At 37.9% G+C, this 23,712-nt stretch overlaps 1 protein-coding gene across 10 annotated transcripts in view; it reads right to left on the bottom strand.

The window, feature by feature from the left end:
• Positions 1-23,712, bottom strand: part of MID1 (midline 1) — a 243,958-nt gene that overhangs the window by 13,878 nt on the left and 206,368 nt on the right. For all 10 annotated transcript variants that reach the window (XM_086880108.1, XM_086880111.1, XM_086880105.1 and 7 more), the window contains 4 exons: positions 16,339-16,446; positions 13,144-13,292; positions 9,495-9,622; positions 1,724-1,867 (listed from right to left, as the gene is read on the bottom strand). In XM_086880108.1, the coding sequence (XP_086736234.1) occupies positions 1,724-1,867; positions 9,495-9,622; positions 13,144-13,292; positions 16,339-16,446 (529 nt within the window). The remainder of the gene's footprint in view (positions 1-1,723; positions 1,868-9,494; positions 9,623-13,143; positions 13,293-16,338; positions 16,447-23,712) is intronic.

Genomic DNA, 23,712 nt, shown 5'->3' with positions numbered 1-23,712 from the left:
TGTGTCGAATTTATTTGGTCTTTCCAACAGCCTTAAATTTTGCAGTGTGTTCTTCAAAATCAGACTCTTATGGGAAATGCTAAGTGGAGGTTTTGACAAAACGTGCATCAAATTTTCAATAATCTGTCTCCTCTTTTCAGTCAGTCCTGAATACTATAATACATTCACAGTATGCTACTTAAAAAAGGTATGAAGATGCCAGCACAAATATCCTCAGATGTCCTTTCAGATAGCTTGGAAAATAAACTCCTGCTCAGTGATGGAGAAGATGAGGTGCACACAGTAACAGAGTCAGTGGGAGAGTTTGGCTCAGTACTCAAACTTGGCATAGACCATACCATTTTTCCACTGACATAAAGCTTGTAAACATGCCCACAGCTCCGACTTTCATCAAAGTATCTCAACAAATTTTCTGCTTACAAAAAATTTTTGCAAGAAGAAAAACCTTTTTTGCCCTGTGTTGCAACTAAGCCTATCTAGCTCAGTGTGTGGCCTGGGTGTTTGATGGTGGGCAAAGATGAGGGTGTAGGAAGGTTTCAAGGAACAGGGAAAGCACACACTGATCATTTCTCACCTTGCCCTCCCAGGCATCAACAGCTCACAGCTCTGGGACTTCCAGAGCCACTGCATTGCACTTCATTGCTCTCAGTGTATTTTTCTTGTGTGATCTGTCCAGGCATCTCTTGAACTCAAAAACACACCAGCCCTCTGTGGCGATGAGTTCCCTATCTAAATATGTGTTGACTTGAACAAACTCCACATTTTGATTGATTTGGCTCATTTCAGAATCCTTGTTTAATAAAACAAGTATGTGCCACCTAGTGGTATTGCCATTAAATATACAGGGACCAGGAAGAAGTTGAATGACATCTCCAAATTCATGGTCAATGACCCCAATGATTGCAGAACACTGAATCCAGAAACGTTAACTTCCTGACCAAAGATTAGACAATATATGTGTTTTTTTTTTTACTGTGAGGAATAGTTATTTAACAATAAAACAATTCAAAATCTGATTAAGTAAATTCGGTCATTAAAAAAAGTCACAGTTTCAAAATATAGAGTGTACTCATAAAAAATGTGCTATAATACAAAATCTTCAATGTTTGCTAATCTCATTTTAAGTAAAAACAAATTACCATATAAATTGTTGTTCCACTGATGTTTCCTAACTTAGCCTGTAGTTCATTGAGACCTATGATCTGTAACCTTGAGGACAATAAAAATCAGAGGGAAGGACTGAATCTGTATTTCAGACAAAGATCCAGATGTCAAGTTTGTATAAATGACTGCAGTCAATTATACAATGGGGCTGCAGTTCTAACTAATGACCAGCTCAACACAGGCTCCCATGTGCACACTCCCTGACTAGTGCAGAGAATGGAACTGAAGTCTTTGAACTTGCTACCTCTGCAAAAAGGGACTTGGAACACAAGAGACAAGTCCTGTTAATACAGACAATACTTGTGATGGTTTTAGTCTTTGAAAGATCCCAATACATGGAACCCACAGAAAAGACAACAGAAATTCTAACTGAAGTAATTTTGAATTTCAAACCCTTTTAAAAACATTATTGGTTTGGATTGAAAATTTTTGCTTTCAATCTTTCTAGAAAATAATTTTTCCTTTTGTTCTTGATCTAGGAGTATATTTGTTTTTAAAGACATTTGCTTTACATAGAAACCATAAGGGCAGAACAAGAAAAGAAAAGGTTTATACTCACTAACAACATTGGCTTGTCCAGTGAAGATTGTGTACTGCAGCTCGTAAGAGACCACACTGAACTCATCATCTGATGTCCAGTGCACAGTGATGGTATCATAAGAGGCTGTACAGAGCTCTTCTCGAATGGTGGGTGGGTTGGGAGCTGTGAGATGCAACACAGGAGGCACAATCAGTGAAGCATTTTCCCTCTCCCCTGGGATGAGGGGATGTAGTTGATGTATGAGATTGTAGAGGTATCATCCAACAGACTTCTCAACAACTTTTTGCTAATTTCAGTACTAACTTTGATTATCAACTAATTGTTAGGAAGGAATTCTTAAAAGCAACATAACCACCTAGGAACTCCAGGTTTTGAATATATTTTGTATTGAAGTAGCTTTAGTTGACCAAGTGATATACCGGTGGTCACATTAGATGGACACTATGACAAGTTACTTTTTCTAAGATTGTTCTGAACCTTTCACCAAACTTATAAAAATTTCACTGATGCATATCAAGAGAGGGACAACACTCTCCACTGTTGACTTAAAATCAGTGTTTGCCCAGCCTGTCTTACCAGAGATTGCCATAAGTGGTATTGCAGTGGTACATCCTTCCTGGCCCTGCTCTAGGCTGCACTATGATCTATCATTCATTAGCAACAGGTATTTAAAAAATATAATTTAGAGGAAGCTCCCAACACTTATACTTTCATGCTCAATTTTTTCCTCTCCCCATTTTTCTTGAGCTCCTAGCTATCCTTTCTAATATAGGTATAATTTCTGCTGGTTATAAAATTCACATTTTTCAACATTAAAAAAGAGCTATTATGATAACATAATGACTGCATGAATATTACAGGCAAATAGTCACCCAGGAGCTCTCGTCTCTCCTTTTTTTTCCTAATCAACAGGAAAGATCTTTGTGTAGTAAGATATACAATATTTTCCTCTATTAACACATGAGTTTGTTTTAAAGACCTATTTAAAGAAGTGAAAATTGAAGTAAATTACTGAGGTCTAAATTTTCTTGTTTACAATCTTTAAAAAGCCAAACACTTAAATAACAAAGAAACGAGTGTCTCTTTGAAAGACTGAGGGATCCTCCTGCATGCTTGTCTCAGTGGGAGCTTCATTCCAAATCATCTTCCCTAGAAGCCACATCATGAAAAGAAAATTACAAATTATTGTGCTTTAATAGTGTTTCTCCTAGCTGTCACAGAGTGAAGAAGGTGGGCACTCAAGCTGAAACATCCAAACTATGTCTGTATTAGAGAAAAAGGAAGGCAGCTATGAATGTTTGTGGTTTTGCTTAGGTTTTTTTTTCTGTCAGCTCTTTAACCTCTGATAGCCACAAATAATTGGCTCAAAAAAAGTCCCTCTGAAAGAATTCCACCTTTACTTTTGCAAGATCTTATTTTTATGAAACATCTATTTTATTTCCATCAAGAATTTTCATAGATCATGTCTCTGGCTTACTGATGTATGTTCCCAAGGATTAAAGTACAGATAGGTCCCCAGGCAACCTCTTCTAACCAAGGGGAATAAGGAAAAATTCAAATGTGTTTCATGATACAACCATGATTTGTGATGCTTTAAATTCTGTTGAATCACAGAGGCCTACCAATGCTTCTTTTTTAACTTGTCAGAGAAACCCTTGGGAAAGAAGGGTATTAATGAAAGGAAATACAAATAAATTCAAGTAAAGACAGCTATCTGTGAGAAGAATATAACCAAAATGTGGGGGAAAAAAAGGTCCACAGTATTCTGAAAAGATCGATGGTATTATCAGCTATGTTTCAAAAATGTATATTGTAGAACAAACACTGGAGGTTTTAATTTTTTTTTATTTTATTCTTAGTTGGCTTCATTTCAGTATTTTGCCAGTCCTTCAAAGGCCAAACAAAAATTGGAACAAGTGTTAATAACAAATATACAAGTAGATCTATTTTTATTTTTCCAATGGTGCTCAGCTTAAGTTTTCTTCTGTCATCTCCTGCACCTAACAGCAAAATATTTTACTTGAGAAATGTACCTGTTATTATTTCAGCACAGAAAATAAATATTAATTTATGAAAAGCATAAAATACGGAAGGTTTAATTAACTGTAAACTGCATTTAAATAACACCTAAGCATCTTCAACTTCTTTGAAAACAGCATCCTAAGTTTGCTCCTTGTTTGCACATTTGGCTTTATGGCTGGAAATCTACAGACTTTCATGTAATGAAAATGTCTGAAAGAGATTTGACCTAAGAAAGACATTTTCCCTGGCTCTTGTGATTAACTCACACTCCCCTGAGACTACACTGCATGAATTCAGCTCTTTGGCAACATTCATTTCATAAACCACTCAGAATAAAACAAATACACCTGTTTCTCCTCCAGAAAGGTAGGAAAGTCTACATTCAGATGCTTTGTTATGACAAAATAACGTAGCAGTCCAACCGCCAAATTCATCATTCCACAACACATGCTCCTTTAGAGAGTGTAAATTTGCAGTGCAATTAAAGAGATTGACCTCAACCAGTTAGCCTCAGTATTGCATTTGGTAGTGTGACTTGGTCATTGAATTCACCAGCACTGTTGCAGAGCTCTGTGCCACATGGAAACCTCCTCAAAGACTCCAGTGACCTCAAGGCTGTACCAGCAACCTCGCCTTCCTGACTCGGGTGTGCTTCTCCACTGCTCCAGAGGAGAAGCCCAGCATGCTTCCAGCACAGCAGTGGAAGACATAATGCACTTCTCCACAGAGGATCAGAGCTTGTATCTGGGAGTGGTAACTTCTGCTGACACTCAGACTTTCATTCACCAGCTTTTGTGAATCAACACTCTCTTGTAAGACAGAACAAACATTGCTGAAGGCTGTTTTACTTCATTTTAACTCAAAACTGAGTAAACACACTTAAAAAGTCAGCAGCCACACCTAGAATGCCTGAAAGGCACTAATATTAGAAATGCAGTTTCTTAAATTTGCTCTCAGGAGTAACTGATCTCACAAGCATAACTACTCCCTTTCAACCCATTTAGTTTAACACTCCTTTCGGTGTCATCAGTGCATGGCTTTTGCTCTGAAGCAGAACATATGGCTCACAAGGTCTACACACTAGGGATACTGCCACCTCTCCCTGGTGAATTCCAGCATTAATGCAGTGCCTCCTGGGTGCCTGTTGAGGCTCTATCTAAATCCTCTCAGCACAAGGTCACAGAGATTGACTGAATCCACCTCAAATTCATTTTGTTTGCTCGCTTTCTCTCTCCCTGCTGTCATGCAGTGATTGACTTTGTAAAGATTCCTTATGGATTTTGATACTGAGTATCAAGACTTAAAAGAAGACCTAAGTAATCTGCATGAATTAATGGTGCCAGAAATATCCATATTGCTGGTATGACCATGAGGGGGTTGCAGAAGCTGCTCTGAACCTCTCTTTTAGGTATTCATTACTGAGTCCATCTTGCATCATGATTCACACCATGCATTCACTGGGCTGAATCAACACAGAGGAACTTGAAAGGTACAGTTACATCAGATGTGGATACAAATTTTATGTATTATTAACTTGTTATGTGTGAGTTAGGGCTTGGTCATATGTACAAGACATCTTGACCCAGTCTTTGGGCAGACCAGGACTGCTCAAAACCAGGAGGGTGAGATTACACCCGAACCATGAGACTGAGCACTGTCTGGAGTTGGTCTTTGATCTTTCAGTGCTGAAAGAGTTAAGCAGTAAGAAAGGTTGTGAAGAGTTTCCAGAATGAAATTGTTTCTGTGTGAAAAAATTGCTGGCATATGCTAGGCAATACATATTTCTTTGTGCAGTCATAGGTGAAGTGATGGATGAAGAAATCTTATTGTTGTTTCAGATAGGATTTCTGAAGTAGGGCAAATTGCAAGGTCAAAGAATGGATGTTCCTGCAATTGATTTCAAAGTATTAAGACACAAACCAAGCATTTTTGATTCACAGTGGACAAAAAAGTCTTTATGACAGTAATATTGTACAGAGGGTTTGCAAGTCATATGTATTGCCTGGATCTAGCCAGATACATGTTTAAAAAAAGATGGTTTCCAGATGAAAAGCTTGAGCAACTGTTAAGATAAGAATGCTTTCAAAAGGCATCAAGGTTATATATACAGAGAATAGAACCGTCAGATGAAGATTATAAGTGTTGTTTTAATATACTGAGCTTGGTATCTCAATGTCCGGCTGGCAACTTTAAGAAACATATTAGAGATTTTATTTGGATAGCAGAAGCTTTGGACAGACATCTGTGTAAATGATAAGCACAAACTACTTAAATTTATTTATTCAGTAAAGAAATAGCTTAGGAAGAAGTAAAGATAGGGTTGGGGAGATGGAGGATGAAGGTGATCTGACAAATATTACAGTGGGAAGAACCAAAGGAGAAAAAAATCTCCAGGAGAAAGCCAAGGTCAGTTGTTTCAAAAGCAACTGACAGCAGAGATAATGAAGCTGGAATTTAGCTTTTGACATTTTGTTCAGAAGCAGTACAGATGATAGTCATAAGGTAGGCTTCTTCACCTAATTCACAGCATAGATCTACGACTAGGATGTACAGATGGTCTTCGTTTTACTTAACTGTGAAACGTGACAAAAGTAAAGCCTAATTCACTCTGTCACAAAGTGTTCAGTTTATGATCTATGAAAATTCCATGCACCAATCTGAGTAATATAAATCTTCCTCTGGAGTTTCTGGACAATGATAGAGAACAATCAAGTGCATTTTTCTCTTGGGGTTATATATATATATGTATATACCTATATCTCATGTATACCTATGTACATATATTTACATAAATGTATTTTAACTGTCTGCATAGGTTGCATTTGATGCTCAGATAATTTGGACATGTGCTTTGCATCTTGCCACTGAAGCCATATGCTATTTATTAATGGGAAGAAAAGCCAGTTAGAACTGTTTTTCACTGGACATCAAGGGCAAGGATAAAAATGGCTTGTTAGGAAAAAAACAGGTCTGTTTTTGTTTTAATCCTTTCTTTCATTTCCTTGGATTTTTTATAAATTTGGGGTGAAGGCTCAACATGATGGCAAAATTCCTGCAGATTCGGAGAGAGGCAGACACCGTAACATTTCACTGGTCCTGTATTAGAAGCTGAAGTTACTCTTATCACATTATTGTTGTGTTTCATTTACTTGAATATGTGTTAGACACTGATTAGGTTCATCTGTTACACAGTGATAAAGAAATTCCTTGCAGATATAATTTCTCTTTTAGATATGGCAAGATATGCCTTCTATCTTTTAGATATGGCAAAGCTCCATCAGGCAAGAGTGCTGCTGCCCTGTGCATGCATCCAGTCTTGTGCTTCCCAGTATCAATCTATTCACTATTCACAGAATCACAGAATCAGAGAATACTTTGGATTGGGAGGAACCTTTAAAGGTCATCTGGCCCAATCTCCACAATGAAGAGGGGCAGGTTGCTCAGAGTTCTGTCCAACTTGACCTTGAATGTTTCCAGGGATGGGACCTATACAGCCTCTGTGGCTACCTGTTCCAATGTCTCCTTATGTTCCAATGCCACCTTAAAGACTTTTTCCTTATATGTAGTCTGAATTTACCTTCCTTTGGTTTAGATCCATTAACCCTTGTCCTTTCTCAGCAGACACTATAAAAATGTTTAAGTGTTGAAAGAACACGATGAGGTCTCCTTGGAGCCCTGTCTTCTGCAGGCTGAACAACCCTCACTTTCTCAGGCTTTCCTCTGTAGAAAAGCCAGAAGCCAGTCCTCTGATTGGAAAAGATAGTGGTAATGAGGAGACAGCACCCTCTCATTCTCCTGAACTAACACAAGTATATCCTCTGAAAACTGGGACAAGTGAATGGACTCAGGAAGTGTTTTCCAGTGCTTTTCTAAAAGCGCTTTGTGTCTTTCATTGCAAATTCTTGCTGCTAACAGCAGATGCTTAAAGACCCTGCAAAATAAAAACCTACCACTCTCTTCTGTTTTCAATTGAGCTGGAATGAATTGTTCTAATTCTGGCATTGAAATCAAAACACCCTAAATTACAGTAATTTGTTTCTCTTTGTGAGTCATTGTACATTCTGAGACTGCACATTAGTCAGGCTTTCAGTAAGGGTTTAATCCTGTGGGCTTCCTCAGGCCAGAGATCTGAGGCGGGGCTCTGCTGTGCGGAGAGCCCACCCCACAGCCTGGCTCAGAGCACACTGCACACTCTCTGGTTCCAGACACAGCCAGATCCTCCAGGACTGTGATGGGGGAAATACACAGTGTCACTGACATGAGAAAACATCTTTCACTGCTGAGCCTGTGATGTTGATTGCTGGAACAGCTTCTGGTTGCTCATGGGAACTCTGCCAGGCAGCAATCTGCTGCAGCAAGGAGCAGCCCCAAGGGAGAGGGTAACACCTGGAGCATCCATCTCCTGGGAAATAGGGTTTGGTCCCTGTTCTCTCTCCTCTAGCCCTCCAGGCTGAGCTCCAGCTGTTCTTTCACTTCACTCTGCTGCAGCGGCTTTTAACCATTTCTCAATCCTACTTCCACAACTCTGCTGATGAAGAATGCAAGGAGAGGAGGCAGGAAATGCATCCCAGTTGTTTGAAGCATCTAATGATTCCTAGGGTGTTTTGGAGCTGCTGGAGGTAATACATCCAGGATTAAGGGGGAGAGAGTATTTGGTTTATGTAGCAAGCTTTTGGAAGTGGCTGGGCAGCAAGGGTTATCTGTGTCAGAAAATATCAGGAGCTGACTCAGTATCAGACACAGTTACACCTGCCCCTGTCCAAAGCCTAGCCCATCACTGTGCTGATAGTGCCCCTGAGACAGCATTTTAAAGAAAGGGTAAGAAAGGCTATGCAGCAGAGGGGGAGAGAGGAGTGAGAAAATGTGATGGAAACAGCCCTGCAGATGCCAAGATTGGTGAAGAAGGAGGGGGAAGAGGTGCCCCAGGTGCTGGAGCAGAAATCCCCCTGCAGCCTGCGGTGAAGACTATGGTGATGCAGGCTGTTTCCCTGCAGCCCATGGAAGTCTACAGTGAAGCATATATCCACCTGCAGCTGTGGAGGACCACCCTGGAGCAGGCTGATGTGCCCTGGAGGAAGCTGCAGCTTGCAAAGAGAAGACCACACAGGAGAAAGGTTTCTCACAGGAATCATGGCCCACAGGGGACTCACACTGGAGCAGTCCACTCCTGAAGGACTCATCTGACAGAAAGGACCCACTCTGGAGCAGCTGTTGGAGAACAGCACTCTGTTGGAAGTGCCCATGGTGGAGAAGTGCATGAAGAGCGGCATTCCATGGGAGAAAGCCCATGCCAGAGTAGGGGAAAGGCACCAGGAAGAAGGAGTGGCAGAGATGATGTGTGATCACATCTCCACTCCTCATCTCCATGCACCACTTGGTGAGGAGCAGGCAGAAGAGCTGGGAGTAAAGTTGAGCCCAAGAAGGGTAGAGTGGGGAAAAGTTTTTTTTTTTAGATTTGTTTTTATTTCTCAGTGTCCTACTTTTATAATTAATTTGTAATAAATTACATTAATCTTCCTCAAGTTGAGTCTGTTTTGCCTGTAGCAGTAATTCTTGAGTGATCTCCTTGTCCTTATCTCAACCCATGAGTTTTCATCTTATTTTCTCCCTTTACTGAGAAAATGGAGTGAGAGTGGCTTGGTGAGTGCCTAGCAATCAGACAAAGTTACAACAACAGGGAGAACTGAAGAAAATCCTATCACTGCTATTTCATAAGGAGTATATAAATAATAATAGCACCTATATTAAGAAAAAAAATAAAAAGTACCTGTAAGGTAATCAAGGCATTCCAACAATTTCTTCTCCCTGGTAAAATCAAGCGCGAAAGTATCAAAAGTATCATTAAGATTAATTTCAGGAATTAGAACCTGGGAGGATGCAGTTGCCATGGAAACCCTGTAATGAAAAGGAAAATGTCTTTTAGCACTCAAGAGACAAGGACTTTCATATCAAGGTGGACCTGATCAATATAATATAACATATATATTATATACAATATAATATAATCAATTATTAATACAGTAAGAAATAATATATAATACATTAATATAATACATAATATATTATATAATTATATTATAATATTACTATCATAATTATATAAAATATATATTAATATACAATTATTGTAATTATATAATATTATCAATATAATAGCTTCCCGAAGAGCTTGATAAAAGCTCATATACTTATTTTATTTATATAGTTTAAGTTAGGAACTTCTGCTATTTTATTTTTTTTTGACAGCAAGGTCTACAATATTATTTTTTTTTACTGAGTTTAGGCCTGTCGTGCAGTGTCAGATAAGATTTTAACAAAATATTGGCCAAGCAACAATATCCCTTGAATTCTTCTTTTTAATCACCCATTGAACCAAAGAAGAAAGAACGCTATAATTAGCTATTTTAAGCAATCCAGACAGATGCTGCATCTTTCCCAACCCTTGTCTTCCCAAGCAGTTTCTTGCTCCAGGCACGCCTTGGCACTGCTGTCCCAAGGGCTTGGTGCAGTCCCCAAACCTCCTCAGCTGTTCACCACAGCATGCTGCTGTTAACTTCAAAAGGCACAGGAGGGAGATAAAACAAATAGATGTCAGCATGGTTTATTTTAAAAGGCTTTTCCCTGCAAAGCATGTGTGCATACTTATATGTCCTCCAAAACTGAAAAGTTTCCTCACCTACCTCATTTCAGGAGCTACATTCACATTTTCTCTCTCCAGATGTACTAATATAAAGAGATGAACTTTCACAGGAAAAGAGAAAAATGCTGTCAGAAAGCATTTTTCAGACCCTTCAGCCTGGTATCTCAAAATACATATTTCTGGAGAGTTGGATATTGGATGCGTTTATAGAAAGTTTGACTGGTTTAAGGAGAGAGATTATTAAACCTTAAGCTATACAACAGAAATTAGGCAAATGTTTCAGTTTGGAGGTAAACAACTATGCATGCAATCTATGTCTGTTATCTGTCATTCATGACATGTCTGATCAAAGTATTTGATTGCTTAAATTTAAAATTTCCCCAAATTATTCTTTTTCTGTAATTTTTTTGAGAAATTACTCCAGGACTTTTTTTTTTACTAAGGACTATTTCCTCATATATATTTTATGTAGTATTTTAGGAAAATACAATAGGAAAGCCAAAACCAGAACTGTACATCTCACTTTCTCCAGCATAGTTTTCAAAAGCTGAGCCCAGGAGGTTTCCTGGTCAATAATCTTGTCGTAGAGCTTTCATCATTGTTTCTTTTGCAGCTGTGGATGTAGAACTCAGTTTAAAGTAGATCCTAGGACAGATTTTTTAATTTTTTTTTTTTAATATCACCAGGCCTTTTTGGACTGTTTTGGGGGATATGAAAAAGGTGCTGTATTTACATGTCTTACAGTCAGTTTTTGGTGAGATCAACAATTCAGAATTTCAGACACCATGTCACCATATGAGGCTCAGAGGACTGAGTTAGTCCTGTAGTTCTGCCTACTGTTGACACTGTAAACACTGACACCGTACTTGATGGGAAAGGGTTTTTTTTTTCGAGGATAAATGCATTTCACCCACTGTAAATAATGCACAACTTAATAATCAGAGTGTTTTTAATGACTTTGCTTGTGCAGTTACCTGTTGTGCTTACAACAGAAAATATTTTACTGCAATTACTTAGAAATATGTGGATGAAGAAACACAATGAGCATGATTTTAGGAGACTGCTTTAGCTGCTGGAGCTCAGAGCCCTGGTGAGACTGTTACATGAGCAGTCTAAAAGCAAACAAAATGTTGCTCACCACATGAGAACTAAGAGAGTTACTAGTGAGGAATAATTTATTAATTCTATTTAGCCTCTTTTTCCATTTGCAATTTGTCTGAAAGCCCTTGGTGTTTTTTTTACCCTCAGTTTTATTCACTGCTTGGAATGATTCTCTGATTTTCAGGGTGTTCACAGCCATCCCATTGAAGACAACAATCTCTGATAGCCAAGAATTAAGTTTGATTGGGCACATATGTCAGCTTGTCTCATTTCTGCTGTCCCAGTGTCTGTTCCGTGGTTGTATTTACGATGCAACTGTTCATGCTTAAGAAGTTCAAACTGGAGCTTCTCTGGATATGTTGTGGTAGTCACACACAAAGCCCTGTGTCTCCACAAGTTTCTACCCTACTGATGGTTCTGCTGAATACTGAAAAAAAAGGGCAGACTCCCACCTTCAGATTTTGGTACTCGTAGTTTTAGTACTGGCTTCAGCTGGGATGCCACAATGTTGCTTGGTGACAGAATGTAAACCACAGTCTAAGAGACAACATATAATCCACTGCCTTGCCTGGCCTTGCCTTTTCAACTGATTTTCAGTTTTCTGAATCTGTAATGGCAACCCAGTGTTGCTGGCTTATTTATAGATTGATAATTATCTTTGATAAAGACCGATGCAGCACACCAGTGTAAGTGAAAAACGTAAAAAATTCTTAATAGGAGCAGGGAATTTCATGTTCTGAATTTGGGGGAAATTGGCTGGAAAATGTGAAGATATAATGTGAACCCAGAAATAAAAAAAAATTATTGAAATTAGCTATTAAAAAAAATTTAAAAAGAGCGTACTTTTGATGTCTTTCTTTGTTGTCCACGTTCTCCTTTCTTAAAACTTTTTAATTTTTTAAAAATATTTTTCTGATTGTTAAACAGCTGACATTCCAGCAGAATATGTTTTCATCAGAAAATCCTGCTGAAACTCGATGCATTCACAGCACTGCACTGAAAACCAGACCAAATTTTCTGATAGCATGGTCCTTGTGATCCTTGATATATCTGGCTTGCTGAAGAGGAGACAGGATCCCGAAAGGAGTAGAAATTCCCTGCACCCAGGGACCCAACACAACAACTTCCCTGGTGTCTGGTGTAACCTCCAGACCTCCAGGATTGTTGAATCTCCATCTCTTCAAGATGCATGGTCCAGGTTCACAAAGTTCATTCATTTCATTACCTTGTAGTTTGCTATTTTATGAAGAATATGAATTAAGATAATTCCTAGTTTCTTCTAAAGAATGTACTAACTGCCTGACTTCCTTCTCAATCTCAGAATTTTTCATGAAGTAGGAATTTCAGCCATAAACCCATTTTTTAAAGTGCATTTAACATCAGACATCTGCTTGGCAACCATTCTAACTCTTTCACTTGTGCATGCTGTTATTGTTGTAACACTTAATTTTCACCCTTTTTTGACTGTTCCCCTTCTCAAAAGATGTTTTGATTAAGCATTACAGTAAGGTTCTTCCCACTCTGGTACAGCACGAAGTAGCATTTTGGGGGAATATGTCAACTATCCCCTGCCTTTGACCACATCTCTGATGTGACAAAACAAGACAGCAACTATGACAACCCAGCTGCCTTAAAGTGAGGTTTTTCACTTTATTGAGAGGAGTGTCTCCTTTACCTTTCAGTGATATTTTTAGCTGTTTGCAGGAAGCGAGCGTGATCGTTCTCCTTCAGTGACTGCTCAGCCTGAGAGATGAGGGATGTCGAGCGCTCAATGCACTGCTTGCAGTTGGCAATCTGCTGAGCCAGTTTTCTCAACCTCACCACCTTGAGTGGAAACACAGGAAAGCAGTCATGTCTCTAAGGTCACAAATCATGAGTGGGTTTGCAATTCAGAGGCAAAGCTGGGCAAAGGAGGAGTTAAGATGAATGGCTTTGGTGACAAGCTCTGTGGTGAACTCCATCTAGCCATGTAACATTTTTAATAAGGGACAGGCACAGCCTTTCTGCCTGAATAATTTCCACATGGAAAACAACAGGGGAGAGCCAAAACAAGCACAGCTGGCCTATTTTCCAGCAGAAGGAACGTCATTTCCTGGTAATTTCTGCTTACATGATAACTAAGGTCTATTTAGATAACCATTTCCCTGAAATTATGAGATCTGTGTTAAAGGCCACTTATGGATTAACTACTTTTTTCCTATTACTTAGGTGAGTTTCATAAAAAGAAAAAAACCTGAAAATAAAAGTTAACAGAAAAAGACTGTTCAATTCTGTTAACAATACATGCCTGACCTCATTATGTGCTGTAAGTGAAAAAAGGGTGTTTTCTTGCTGGATATTTTTAACTGGACAAAAGCACAGTAGCGTTGGAGAGCTGATTATTATTACTGCAAACATATGTGTTGGAGATAAACACAGTAGATGTGACTGTAATCATTAGCTGAAAGGTTAGGGAAGGGCACAGTCCTCCATTTAAAGACAATGTTGGCTAACAAAACTTTCAGGAACTACAATAGTTCCTGAAAGGTCTGGGAGTCCTTCCCTTTGTTATCACATCAGGATCATAGTTTGAACAGGAGTAAGAAATAGGAAGGAAATTAAGTAATTCTGGAGTTTAGAAAAGCACATTAAGACCCAGTTACATGCAAAATGAGGAAACTAAGAACCAAGGGGGTTGGCAGAAATGTCCAAATTTATAATCAAGATAACATTCCCAATCTCAGGAATTAGGACACAAGCTATGAAGTTCCTGATTTGACTTTCAGATATATTTGCATCCTAAGCAGTGATGAGGGTATCTTAGTGCAGCTATCTGACAACAGAAACAAGTAGGAAAATAAACATTTTTGAAAAACTTTCCTAAAAAGATACTGGCCAAATGATTTGTGTCACTTGATATTTGTATCTCTTTAAAGACAGAAACAGCAAAGAGAAGAAAATGCTGGGAATGCACAGATTTTGGTAATGCTAGTGACTTGATCAGCTTCTAGGATGAACTAATGCCACATGTCCTGTGAATTTGCAGAGATTACAATTCAGTCTAAACCAGCCCAGCCAGGGAAAGGTTCACTGCAGTGTTGAGAAGTTTGTGTCTTTATTTACTAATTAATTAACAAGCAAACACTGAACTGAAATAAATGTTAACTTGTGAGTTTTTTGCATGATTTCTGATGTCTATATATGAACTATTTTTTTCCCTCGATTGATTCTTCCTTATATCTTCAAGAAGATGAAGATGATAAATTGAAAAAGGAAGAGTCTCATTTCACTCAGTCCCCACCCAGTTCTGCAATGGTAGGAATGACATCTGCCCTAGGATTATTTTACCTAGTTGGTATTTGCTTCTTTCCTGTTACATGTTCTGTGGGATTTTATAGGGTTTGGGTGATAGGTGAGATTAAGCACGAAGCTGCACAGGGTGTTCAGACTTGTGTAGCTGAACCTGCAGCCTTGCAGGCACAGCTAGAATTTAGCACGTGTTCCCAGCTCTGTAGTCACACCTACAGTTCTATAGAGAAATTTGTCATGCTCTGCCTTCCAGGAAGACTCTTAAAGGAAGATACACTGGGCAGGACTTCCTGTGGCTTTTCACATGGGTCTCTTGAGACCTTGAAATCTTATACCACATTTGAGTCAAAGCATTCCAGACTGTGACTGGACCTCCACTGATATAACTTTCAGCTCAGCAAAAGAGAACAAAGAATGGGGACAGATTCTGATAACAGCTCTACTCAAATAAATTTGGAGTCAATTGTATTACAAATCTTCTATGCTTATGGAAATTAGAATACATTTTTTCAAGCAACAGTTTTTAAAACAATGTGTATATTGCACAAATCCAAATGAATGGTAAGTTTTCTACTTCACCAGTAGTATAACTGGCCTCTCTGCACAGAGACAAAGAGCTGAAACAAAAATGAAAGCCATCTATTTAATTTGAAGGGAATTATATTTTGTTAACTGCATGAGGAAATTCAGGTTTTTTCACACAGCGTACAAGACGTGTGGTTTCAAACATGTTTAAGTTAGCCATTGCCTACAGGCTCTTCATTTCAAGTTAATTGGAATATCTTGACAGCCACATGAACCATTTAACCTGCTCTTGACTTTATTCCTTTCCTGAGCTTTTCCCACACAAGGAGAATGAATATCTGACTTAGTTAGTTTAGGAGTTAAACAGTAAACACTTTGTACCTAGAAAATAAAAACACTAATTCGACTCTAGTGCATTTCTGAGTTAAAAGTTAGCTAGCATAATGTGTTGAAACTTAAGCATCAGAGATTTTTCCTGCTCAATGTGTTTGTTACTAGTAATCGTGGAACTTTGGGAATTAGAAATGCACACCTAATTTAATTTCTTGCACATTTTTGCAAATCTGTTTTTGTAAATAAGTTAAGATTTTACATTCCATGAATGACAATGACTGGAACAAAATTTTTATGTGATAATATTTGAATAAAAAGTTAAAATACCTAGATAAAAAAAAAAAAAAAAGATAATTGAGAGACATGATTCTATGTGCTGTGACATTTTGTGAAAGTTAACACTTTGGGGGAAATACTGTCAGGCACGTAACAGAGTAAAGGAAACATTAAGTGGATGTAATTTGTCATTAACTGATCATGACAACAATTTCTGGTTTTATCCTTAAAATCCGTAATCACCTGTAGTAAGAGAAACACCAAATATACAGTTGAGGTCCAGCATACTAATCTTCGAGGACTTCATTCTTCTTTACACAAAAGTATCAGCCAAGGACTACATAAGGACTTTTACAAATTTCTAGCAATAATATCCACAGTCAAAAAAGCTGCAATCAAAAGGAAACAGTGTTGACCTACTTGTGATCTAAAGAAGAAAAGCTTTTACCTTTCCTTCTTTGATTTTAGTTCCAATTATTTGCCGTCTTTGCTGGATTATTTCAATGAGCTGGTCACATTCTTCCATCAGCTTGGTTTCTTGGCGGGATGCATTTACCTATGAAGCAAAACCTTATTATTAGCAAAACCTTTTTTGACATTTTCCTTTTCCATTTTCTAATTTAAAAATTGCAATTTCTAAAATACCGGGTTTGGCATTTTTTTTCCTCCTTTCTGTGTATGGTCTGTGTTATCTTCAGGCCCCTCTTTTGGATTTTGAGAAGTGCTGAATTGAGTGGCAATGTCTCGCTTGCAGGAGGCAGGACTCACAAACAGATGATCAGGTATTTCCAACTCTAGTGAGAGAAGCCTGGTTTGGTGAGTGTTGAGTGGTGTCAGCTCTAGCACACAGCAGTGAGAAGCGAGGTCCCTTCACACATCACGGTTTGCAGCCATATAAAGCACTGGTGAACACCAGTGTGTTAAGGGCACAAGTACTGGAGCAGAGAGTCCATCTGGTGCAATATCTGCTCTCACTGCTGCTAGTGCCAGCATCTGATAGTAAAGAGTGCTAAGAGGAAAGAAGTCCCAACATATGACTCCCATGAATGCTTTCTCCTCCAACCATTTGTAGATTGGTCTTCTTGAACCAGACACAATTTATACATCATTACAAATATTCAGAAGGATTAAATTACGTGGATTTATTTAGTCTCCCCTACAAATCCTGGAAATCTCAGGAATCTGCATCACTCTACAGAAATGAACACCACAGCTTAACTCAGTGAAGTGAACAACTGCCTCCTTTTAGAGGGATTTGAACCTATCTCCTTCCAGCTGCAGTTATTGATCCCAAGTCCTTTTACTGGAAAGGACAGTGAACTACTGATACCATATATATTCACATATTGGTTCCTGAAAGATTCAAGCTATCAAAGAACCAAGTGACAATAACGAGGCGCATGTTGACTGTCTTAATTACTCCTGATTTGCCTTAGCAATGAATCTGATAGAAAACAGTGTGCTCATGTAGTTTTCTAGAGTATAAATATATGAGGAAATGAATTTTTTTTAGTGCAAAACCCCTCACAAATATTAGCTCTCTGAAGAAAATGGTGAGTTTTGTTAAAAAAAAGAGAAGAAAACTTGTAATAGAAAAGTTTGGGTTTTCAGATGAATATGTTCTGTTTCTGAAGGAGACTGATTTTTCCGGTACAAAGTCAATGTTCTATATAACCAGAAGAAAAAAGTACTTCCCCTCCAGCATTTGCATGTTTAGTTTACATATAAAGCTGTATGACTCAGAAAGAAAGAGCAAAGAATCAGAAAAAAAGGTAAAAAGTTCTAATCATGTCTAGAATAAAAAAACCCGAAAATCCGACTTATTTCAGAGCTTATGTTTCCATTTGCACTTTGCTCAAAGAGAGTAAGAAATCAGCTTTCAGCTCTGCTAATTTCCCCCACAGCCATGTCACCTTTTCCACTGGGATAGAAGAGCCAGTGGTGAACAGCAACAGGGAATGATTTCATGTGACAAGGAACTGTATTGCACCACTTGGCTGTTTTTTCAGTCTGATGAGCTCCATGATTCTGCATCAGTATTCTTTTCTTTCCTTCCAACAATGTGTTTAAACATGCATTTACCTGTAAGCACATTATGGAGCTCGTTAAGCTTAAGCAAATGCTCATATATCTAAATTTGGACCAGAACCAATTTTACAAATAACCTTCTACTGTGAAATACACAGTATCCTCCAGGCAAAGAATGGACTTGTTTAGAAAGACATGCTTTAATCAAGGTTTTGGATTATCTTTCTCAAACATTCATAAAATTAAAGTTTGTTTGCACATTTTAGAGGTTTAATCATTAATTAAGACATCAAGATTATAAAGAGAGAATACATTTGTTTCTGGGAGGGGTCAGACGTAACAGCAGGTGCTTGTGAAGATGTAGAAAGGTATTCCTATGATGCTGTTTTAGGTGCCCATGGTTCTCCTTGCGTTTGCTGTTTGCTCTGCCTGGCTTCTCACCACAGCCCATAAGGAGAGACAGCACGAAGCAGTGCACCCAAAGCCTCTAGCAGTGCCACTGTCTCTCCACTGACAGCTCAGGTAACCCAGGGAAGTTAGTCAATCCACACTGTCCCTCCTGTTCCCTCAGCTCCTGTCATCCCACCACCTCAGCTGCATTATTCATCTTACTTTGCCAGGAAACTCTGCAGAGTTGCTTTCAACAAGCTGTACCACGCACCAGTTTCCCAGCCCTGATTTCAGTTTCACTCCTGGATTGAAATCCCACCAAAGAGCAGGGAATCCTACACAGGCTCAGCCCGAGGCAGCAGTCACATCCACTGCACGTGGGCGCAGCTCCTGAGTCAATACCAAGCTCAACTCATGCCACAGCCAACTTCAGCACTTAATTACAGTAACACTTTTGGCACTTAATTATGGTAACACTTCATGGGCTTTTTGAGTAGCTTCCACTCAAAGTGTGACTTCTAGCACCACTTACATCACCAATTTGCTTTGTCAAGAAGACCTAATTAACTTTTGGGATAACTGTCATGAAACATAAAGTTACAGGAAGGTTAAGACAACATTGTTTCATTTAATACTCTGGTTGATTTGAATAATAATGTATTAATTGGATCTTAACCCAAAAAGCTCTAGACTAAGAAAAACAAAACGCTTGGAAAAAATCTCTGTATTTCTTAAGGCAGTGACTGCAGACTTCTCTTTTTCTTTGAAAAATGAAAAGTATACTCTTTTATAAACTCCATTTGAAGACATTTCCAACTTCATAGCTCGGACAAGCTTATTAAAAATGAAAGTAATATTCTAAAATCATATGATACTTTGTATGAAAAAAAAACCCCATCCACATTTAATCTGAGGGTTTTTCTCAAGCTGAAATACTCCTTAATCATATTTTCAGCCCCCAAAGCCTCTGATTCAATAATAACTTTATAATTGAGCACATGCCTAATTTTAAGTGCACTACATTAGTTGTGGCCCTAAAGGGACTATTTGTGAGATTACCATTAATTATTTACTTGCATGTTCTTGAGAAGTCATATGTCAGAGCAAAGAGCCACAGGCATGGATCAGGGCTCCACTGTACAGGTGCTACAAAAATACCAGAATAAGGCTTTTCCTTCTGCTTGAGTCCTTTGACGGACAGCAGCCTTGACAACAACTTCCAGCTGAGCTGGCCAAGGAATGTGAGTTCTGTCTGGTGAAAATATTTGAGGTTTTACATTCTACATTTTTTCCACATTAAAAACAAGCCCTCTTTCCAAGGAGTTTGTTAAGAGAGACTGAGACTGCTTTATAAAGTCTGGTGACTGTGTCACACGCTTTGCGAAAGCCTTCAAATCACAGAGAGAGCTGACTTCAGTCTGGGCTTCCTCCATCCAAGATGAAGCTTGATTCCTTAATCTGAGGTATGGTCTAAGAGCTTATGCTAGACTTGGGGTCATCTTCCTATGGAAAATTTCACTGACATTAATACACTTAGTTTTGGCATCGACCAGTTCCTTAAACATCCATGTCCAGAAATACTTTGAACCTAAAGCTTTCTGTTTTATTGGTATCATTTTTACAAACTTACTTTCCATGCCAGTTTTATAACTGACTAGGAGGCTTTATAATTTAGCAAGAACTATGACATCTACAAAGAAGACTGAGGACAGATTCTAGTTCCCCTGCTTTTGTGGGGAATTTATTCCCATTTCTGTAGCACACACAGACCTCAAATAGTATACTGAAAAAGCCCAACAACCTTACAAATTCCAGGTTTCTTCCCAGGTTTTCCAGACATATGGATAGGGACAGTTTCCCTTTGCCTCATGAGAAAGGTGTAGTTAAAAAGAAAATAAAAATGGGGGTTCCTCAGATATCTGTCAGGGAGCTGGAAACAAGTCCTCCCAAACCAAAGGGGAGAGCAGGCCAGCTGTTCCCAGCTCCACAAGCTGAGAACTGATTTGGAAAGTGTTCTGTTCTCTGCAGATGCTTCCTAGGCTTTCATCTTCAGAGACCTGTGTTAAATTGCAGTTTAGCTCATAAGAAAACGAATGTGGTGGTTTCAAAGTCCCCAGCAGATGTTTGGGAAATCACAAAGCTACAGAACAGCTAGAGATTCGTGGTTACAGTAGAGCTTCTATGGTTAATTCAAAGGCAAACAGAATCAGAGGGCTGGATTCATACCCACAAAAACTTCCTGAACTAATACACTGAAGAAAAGGATTTCTTTAGTGTCCCAGAAGAATTTTGCTTGCAATAGAAAAATTCTTCCTCCGAAATTCCTTATAAGTGAGGCAATTCTCTCCACAAGTGGAAATCTTTGTGTGTCTTTTTGGCAAACCATTTCTAAATGACAAGCAAAATAAAAATCTTGAATTAGAGGGGGCTTTTTTAAGGCCATGCTTTCTGTGATAAATTCATCAAAAACAGAGAAATTTTTATTTACTAAGTCATCTGTTGATTATGCAAAATGGAAGAAAGTAGGATGTAGAAGGAGTCTGATCTTGGGAAATTAAGGTATGAATTTGAGTTTCAGTTTCATGATTTAAAAATGGTTTAAATTCCTTAAAAAAATAAATCCTTTGCAGCTGTGGCTGTACAGAAGAAGAGGTAAAGAAGAGGTATGAATTTTTCTTTATTTATTTGAGTTGATAGTTATAAAGTAACTATATACTATGGTTACAGAATGACTATAAACTCACAACAACTACTGTAACCTCGAAGACAAAAATACCAGAAAAGTAAATTGAATGATTCCACTCAAAGCCTGTTACATCAGTGCCACACACTTCACTTTAAATTTGAGCCCGAATTCCTTCTCACACCAAACCCAGAAACTGAGGTTAAAAAAAACCCTAACATTTTTACATATAATGGCTGGTACCCATTTGCTCTAGGAAAACTTTCTTCATTGTCATGTAGATGTGGAACACATTTTCTTGGATTAGTGTCCCTAGATGAATTAAAGGATTACACTCCTCTAAAGAGAGAGGCCTGTTTATTTTACTCCATGTTGTAAAGTGAGTAACTTTTCTTCATAGCCACACAGTAACATTGAGGTATTATTTTAAGGGTCATCCATATGTAATTCCTTTATTTAATGGAAATACAAAGGATAATCATTAATGCACATTTATGAATAAATTTCTTCCCTCTCTTTTTATGACCATGAGAGTTGTGGATTCTAACTTCCTTTATTTAATGTATACCCCTGTTTGATATTATGGATTGCTCTATTTAGTCTTCTACAGAGCAAAATCAGAACTGTTGGAAAATAACTTTTTCAGGCTTTCCCTAGTCTAAGCAAAAATCTGATTTTATCTGTGATGACAAACCTTGCCTTTGGAAATATGTGATATTAATCAGCTTGCCATCTGAATAGATCTCTTACAAATTTTTTACTTTGAAATGGTGAAAAAAAAAATAAAAATGGTCATCTTCCATTTCAAGTTTGCCAGAGGCTTTGTTTTTGTTTGCATTCCACATTTATCTGTAACCAGGAGACCTGTGTTTAGAGGCAGTCTCAGAGCAGGTTAAACAAAGGTCAGTGCAAAAATATGCCATCTTACTCTGGCTACATAGGAATTTTGTGAATGAAGGATCAATTAGGCCAGGATAACTAAACCACTTTGGATCCAGCAGATAAGACTATCTGCCCCAATCTTGACTAAAAGTAAACCTTTTTGAGAAGATTGAGAGGTACTCATTTTACTTACTAAAATATTGTTTTAATTTTTTTGTCCCAATGTGAAGCACATTGTTGAGAAACTAACCAGTAAGACACCTAGAAGTCCTCTAGTGACATTTACAATCTCATTCTAAAACAAAAGAAATCCAGAATTTCATGGGAAAAAAAATAAATTTATAGGAATCTCAATGTTTTCACTCTTTTTTTTTTTTTTTTTTTACACTTTATGTTAGACCTTTCTTTAAACCTAAATAATGAAAATACTTTTTAATTGAACAATATCTAATTTTTTTTTTTTTACTTTGTTTTTCCTGCTGACATAAAGCCTTTGTTCCATATTGAGCAAAATATTCCACTTTATACATTTCACTTTGGGTAGAAAAACACAAACAATCAAATAATCACTGAAGTTCAAAGGTCTGCCCATCCTTTCATGATGTTGAAACCAGTGCAATTGTAAACAATATTTCAGTACTTAAAACTGTCATCCAGGACCCAGGGTCTTTAGCCAAGTGTTTAACATTCTTACAAGAGGACCAGGGTCTTTGGTCTCCCTGCTGCTGTAGCTGCTCTTTAGCTGTTTATGTTAGGCAGAAAAAGGAGGAATTGGAGAGTATTTTGTTCCCATAATGATAAATGACTCTGAGATAGAAGGTTCCATAAATTGACAACATTTTGACTGACTGAAGTTACAGTCTCTGGTAACAGGCACAAAATTTTACCTGCTGCATTAATTAACAAATGGCTAATAGTGAGCTATGCTCCATTTATTAGTCTAAGGACAAAATCTCGCAAGAATATCAGTCTATCAAAAATCTGAACATCTGGATATGAGAGAAGGGGAGAGGTGGAACAAATCAGAACTGGTCACCTTAGCAGGCAGTGACAAGCCCTGCTATTAGTTTATATACAACCTGTGTGACCTTTTACCATAACTACAACTCAAATTTACAGAAGGTACCAAACAGTTGTAGGTGCAATAACATATTCCAGCACATGCTTAATCTGTAGATAAAATGTATGCATAAATACAGCATTTCCATACTTGTATAGAACCAATTATACATTTAATTGGTAATTTTTGAAATCAATCTTATAATTCTTTAGGGAAATAATATTTGACTATTAGGCTACAGCTTACATGGCATGCAGCTTAGGACATCCTTGAATGAATATTCTGTATCACCATATGCCATGCAGCATATTTTGTCAGTTTTTATTTTTGAAGTTTCTCTTTTCAGATGCTGCATAAATTTAAGACCCTGACTAAAGTTTACCTGAGATTTCCATTGAATGAAATCAACTTTTATGAGAGTGGAATTAAAAGTAGAATGAAAGTAATTAAAATCAAAATAGATCAGCCACGTATTTAGTCAAAATAATGTTAATAGAGAAAGAGTCTCCTGTACCTTCTCTCATTAGAAACTGTCTTAGAAAAAACAAATGCTGTAAACTCCATCTTAAGGTTTTATGCATGTCATCAGGTTTGCTATTAGTATCTTACTGAAAGTGAACACTCCTGTTCCAGAGTGAACACTGAATTTTATCCAACTCATATTTTTCTGTCTATTTCAGAAATCAAAAAATACCATTTACTTTTAGCACTTAAATATAGAAAATAAATGTATCTGCTGAACAAACATCTTCACAAAAACAGAAGATAGTGGGGCAGAG

The sequence above is a fragment of the Cyanistes caeruleus genome, chromosome 3 (assembly GCF_971803275.1).
Source record: "Cyanistes caeruleus chromosome 3, bCyaCae1.hap1.1, whole genome shotgun sequence".
Taxonomy (NCBI): domain Eukaryota; kingdom Metazoa; phylum Chordata; class Aves; order Passeriformes; family Paridae; genus Cyanistes; species Cyanistes caeruleus.
Note: the sequence above shows the minus strand (reverse complement) of the source record. Positions and strands in the feature narration are given on the sequence as shown.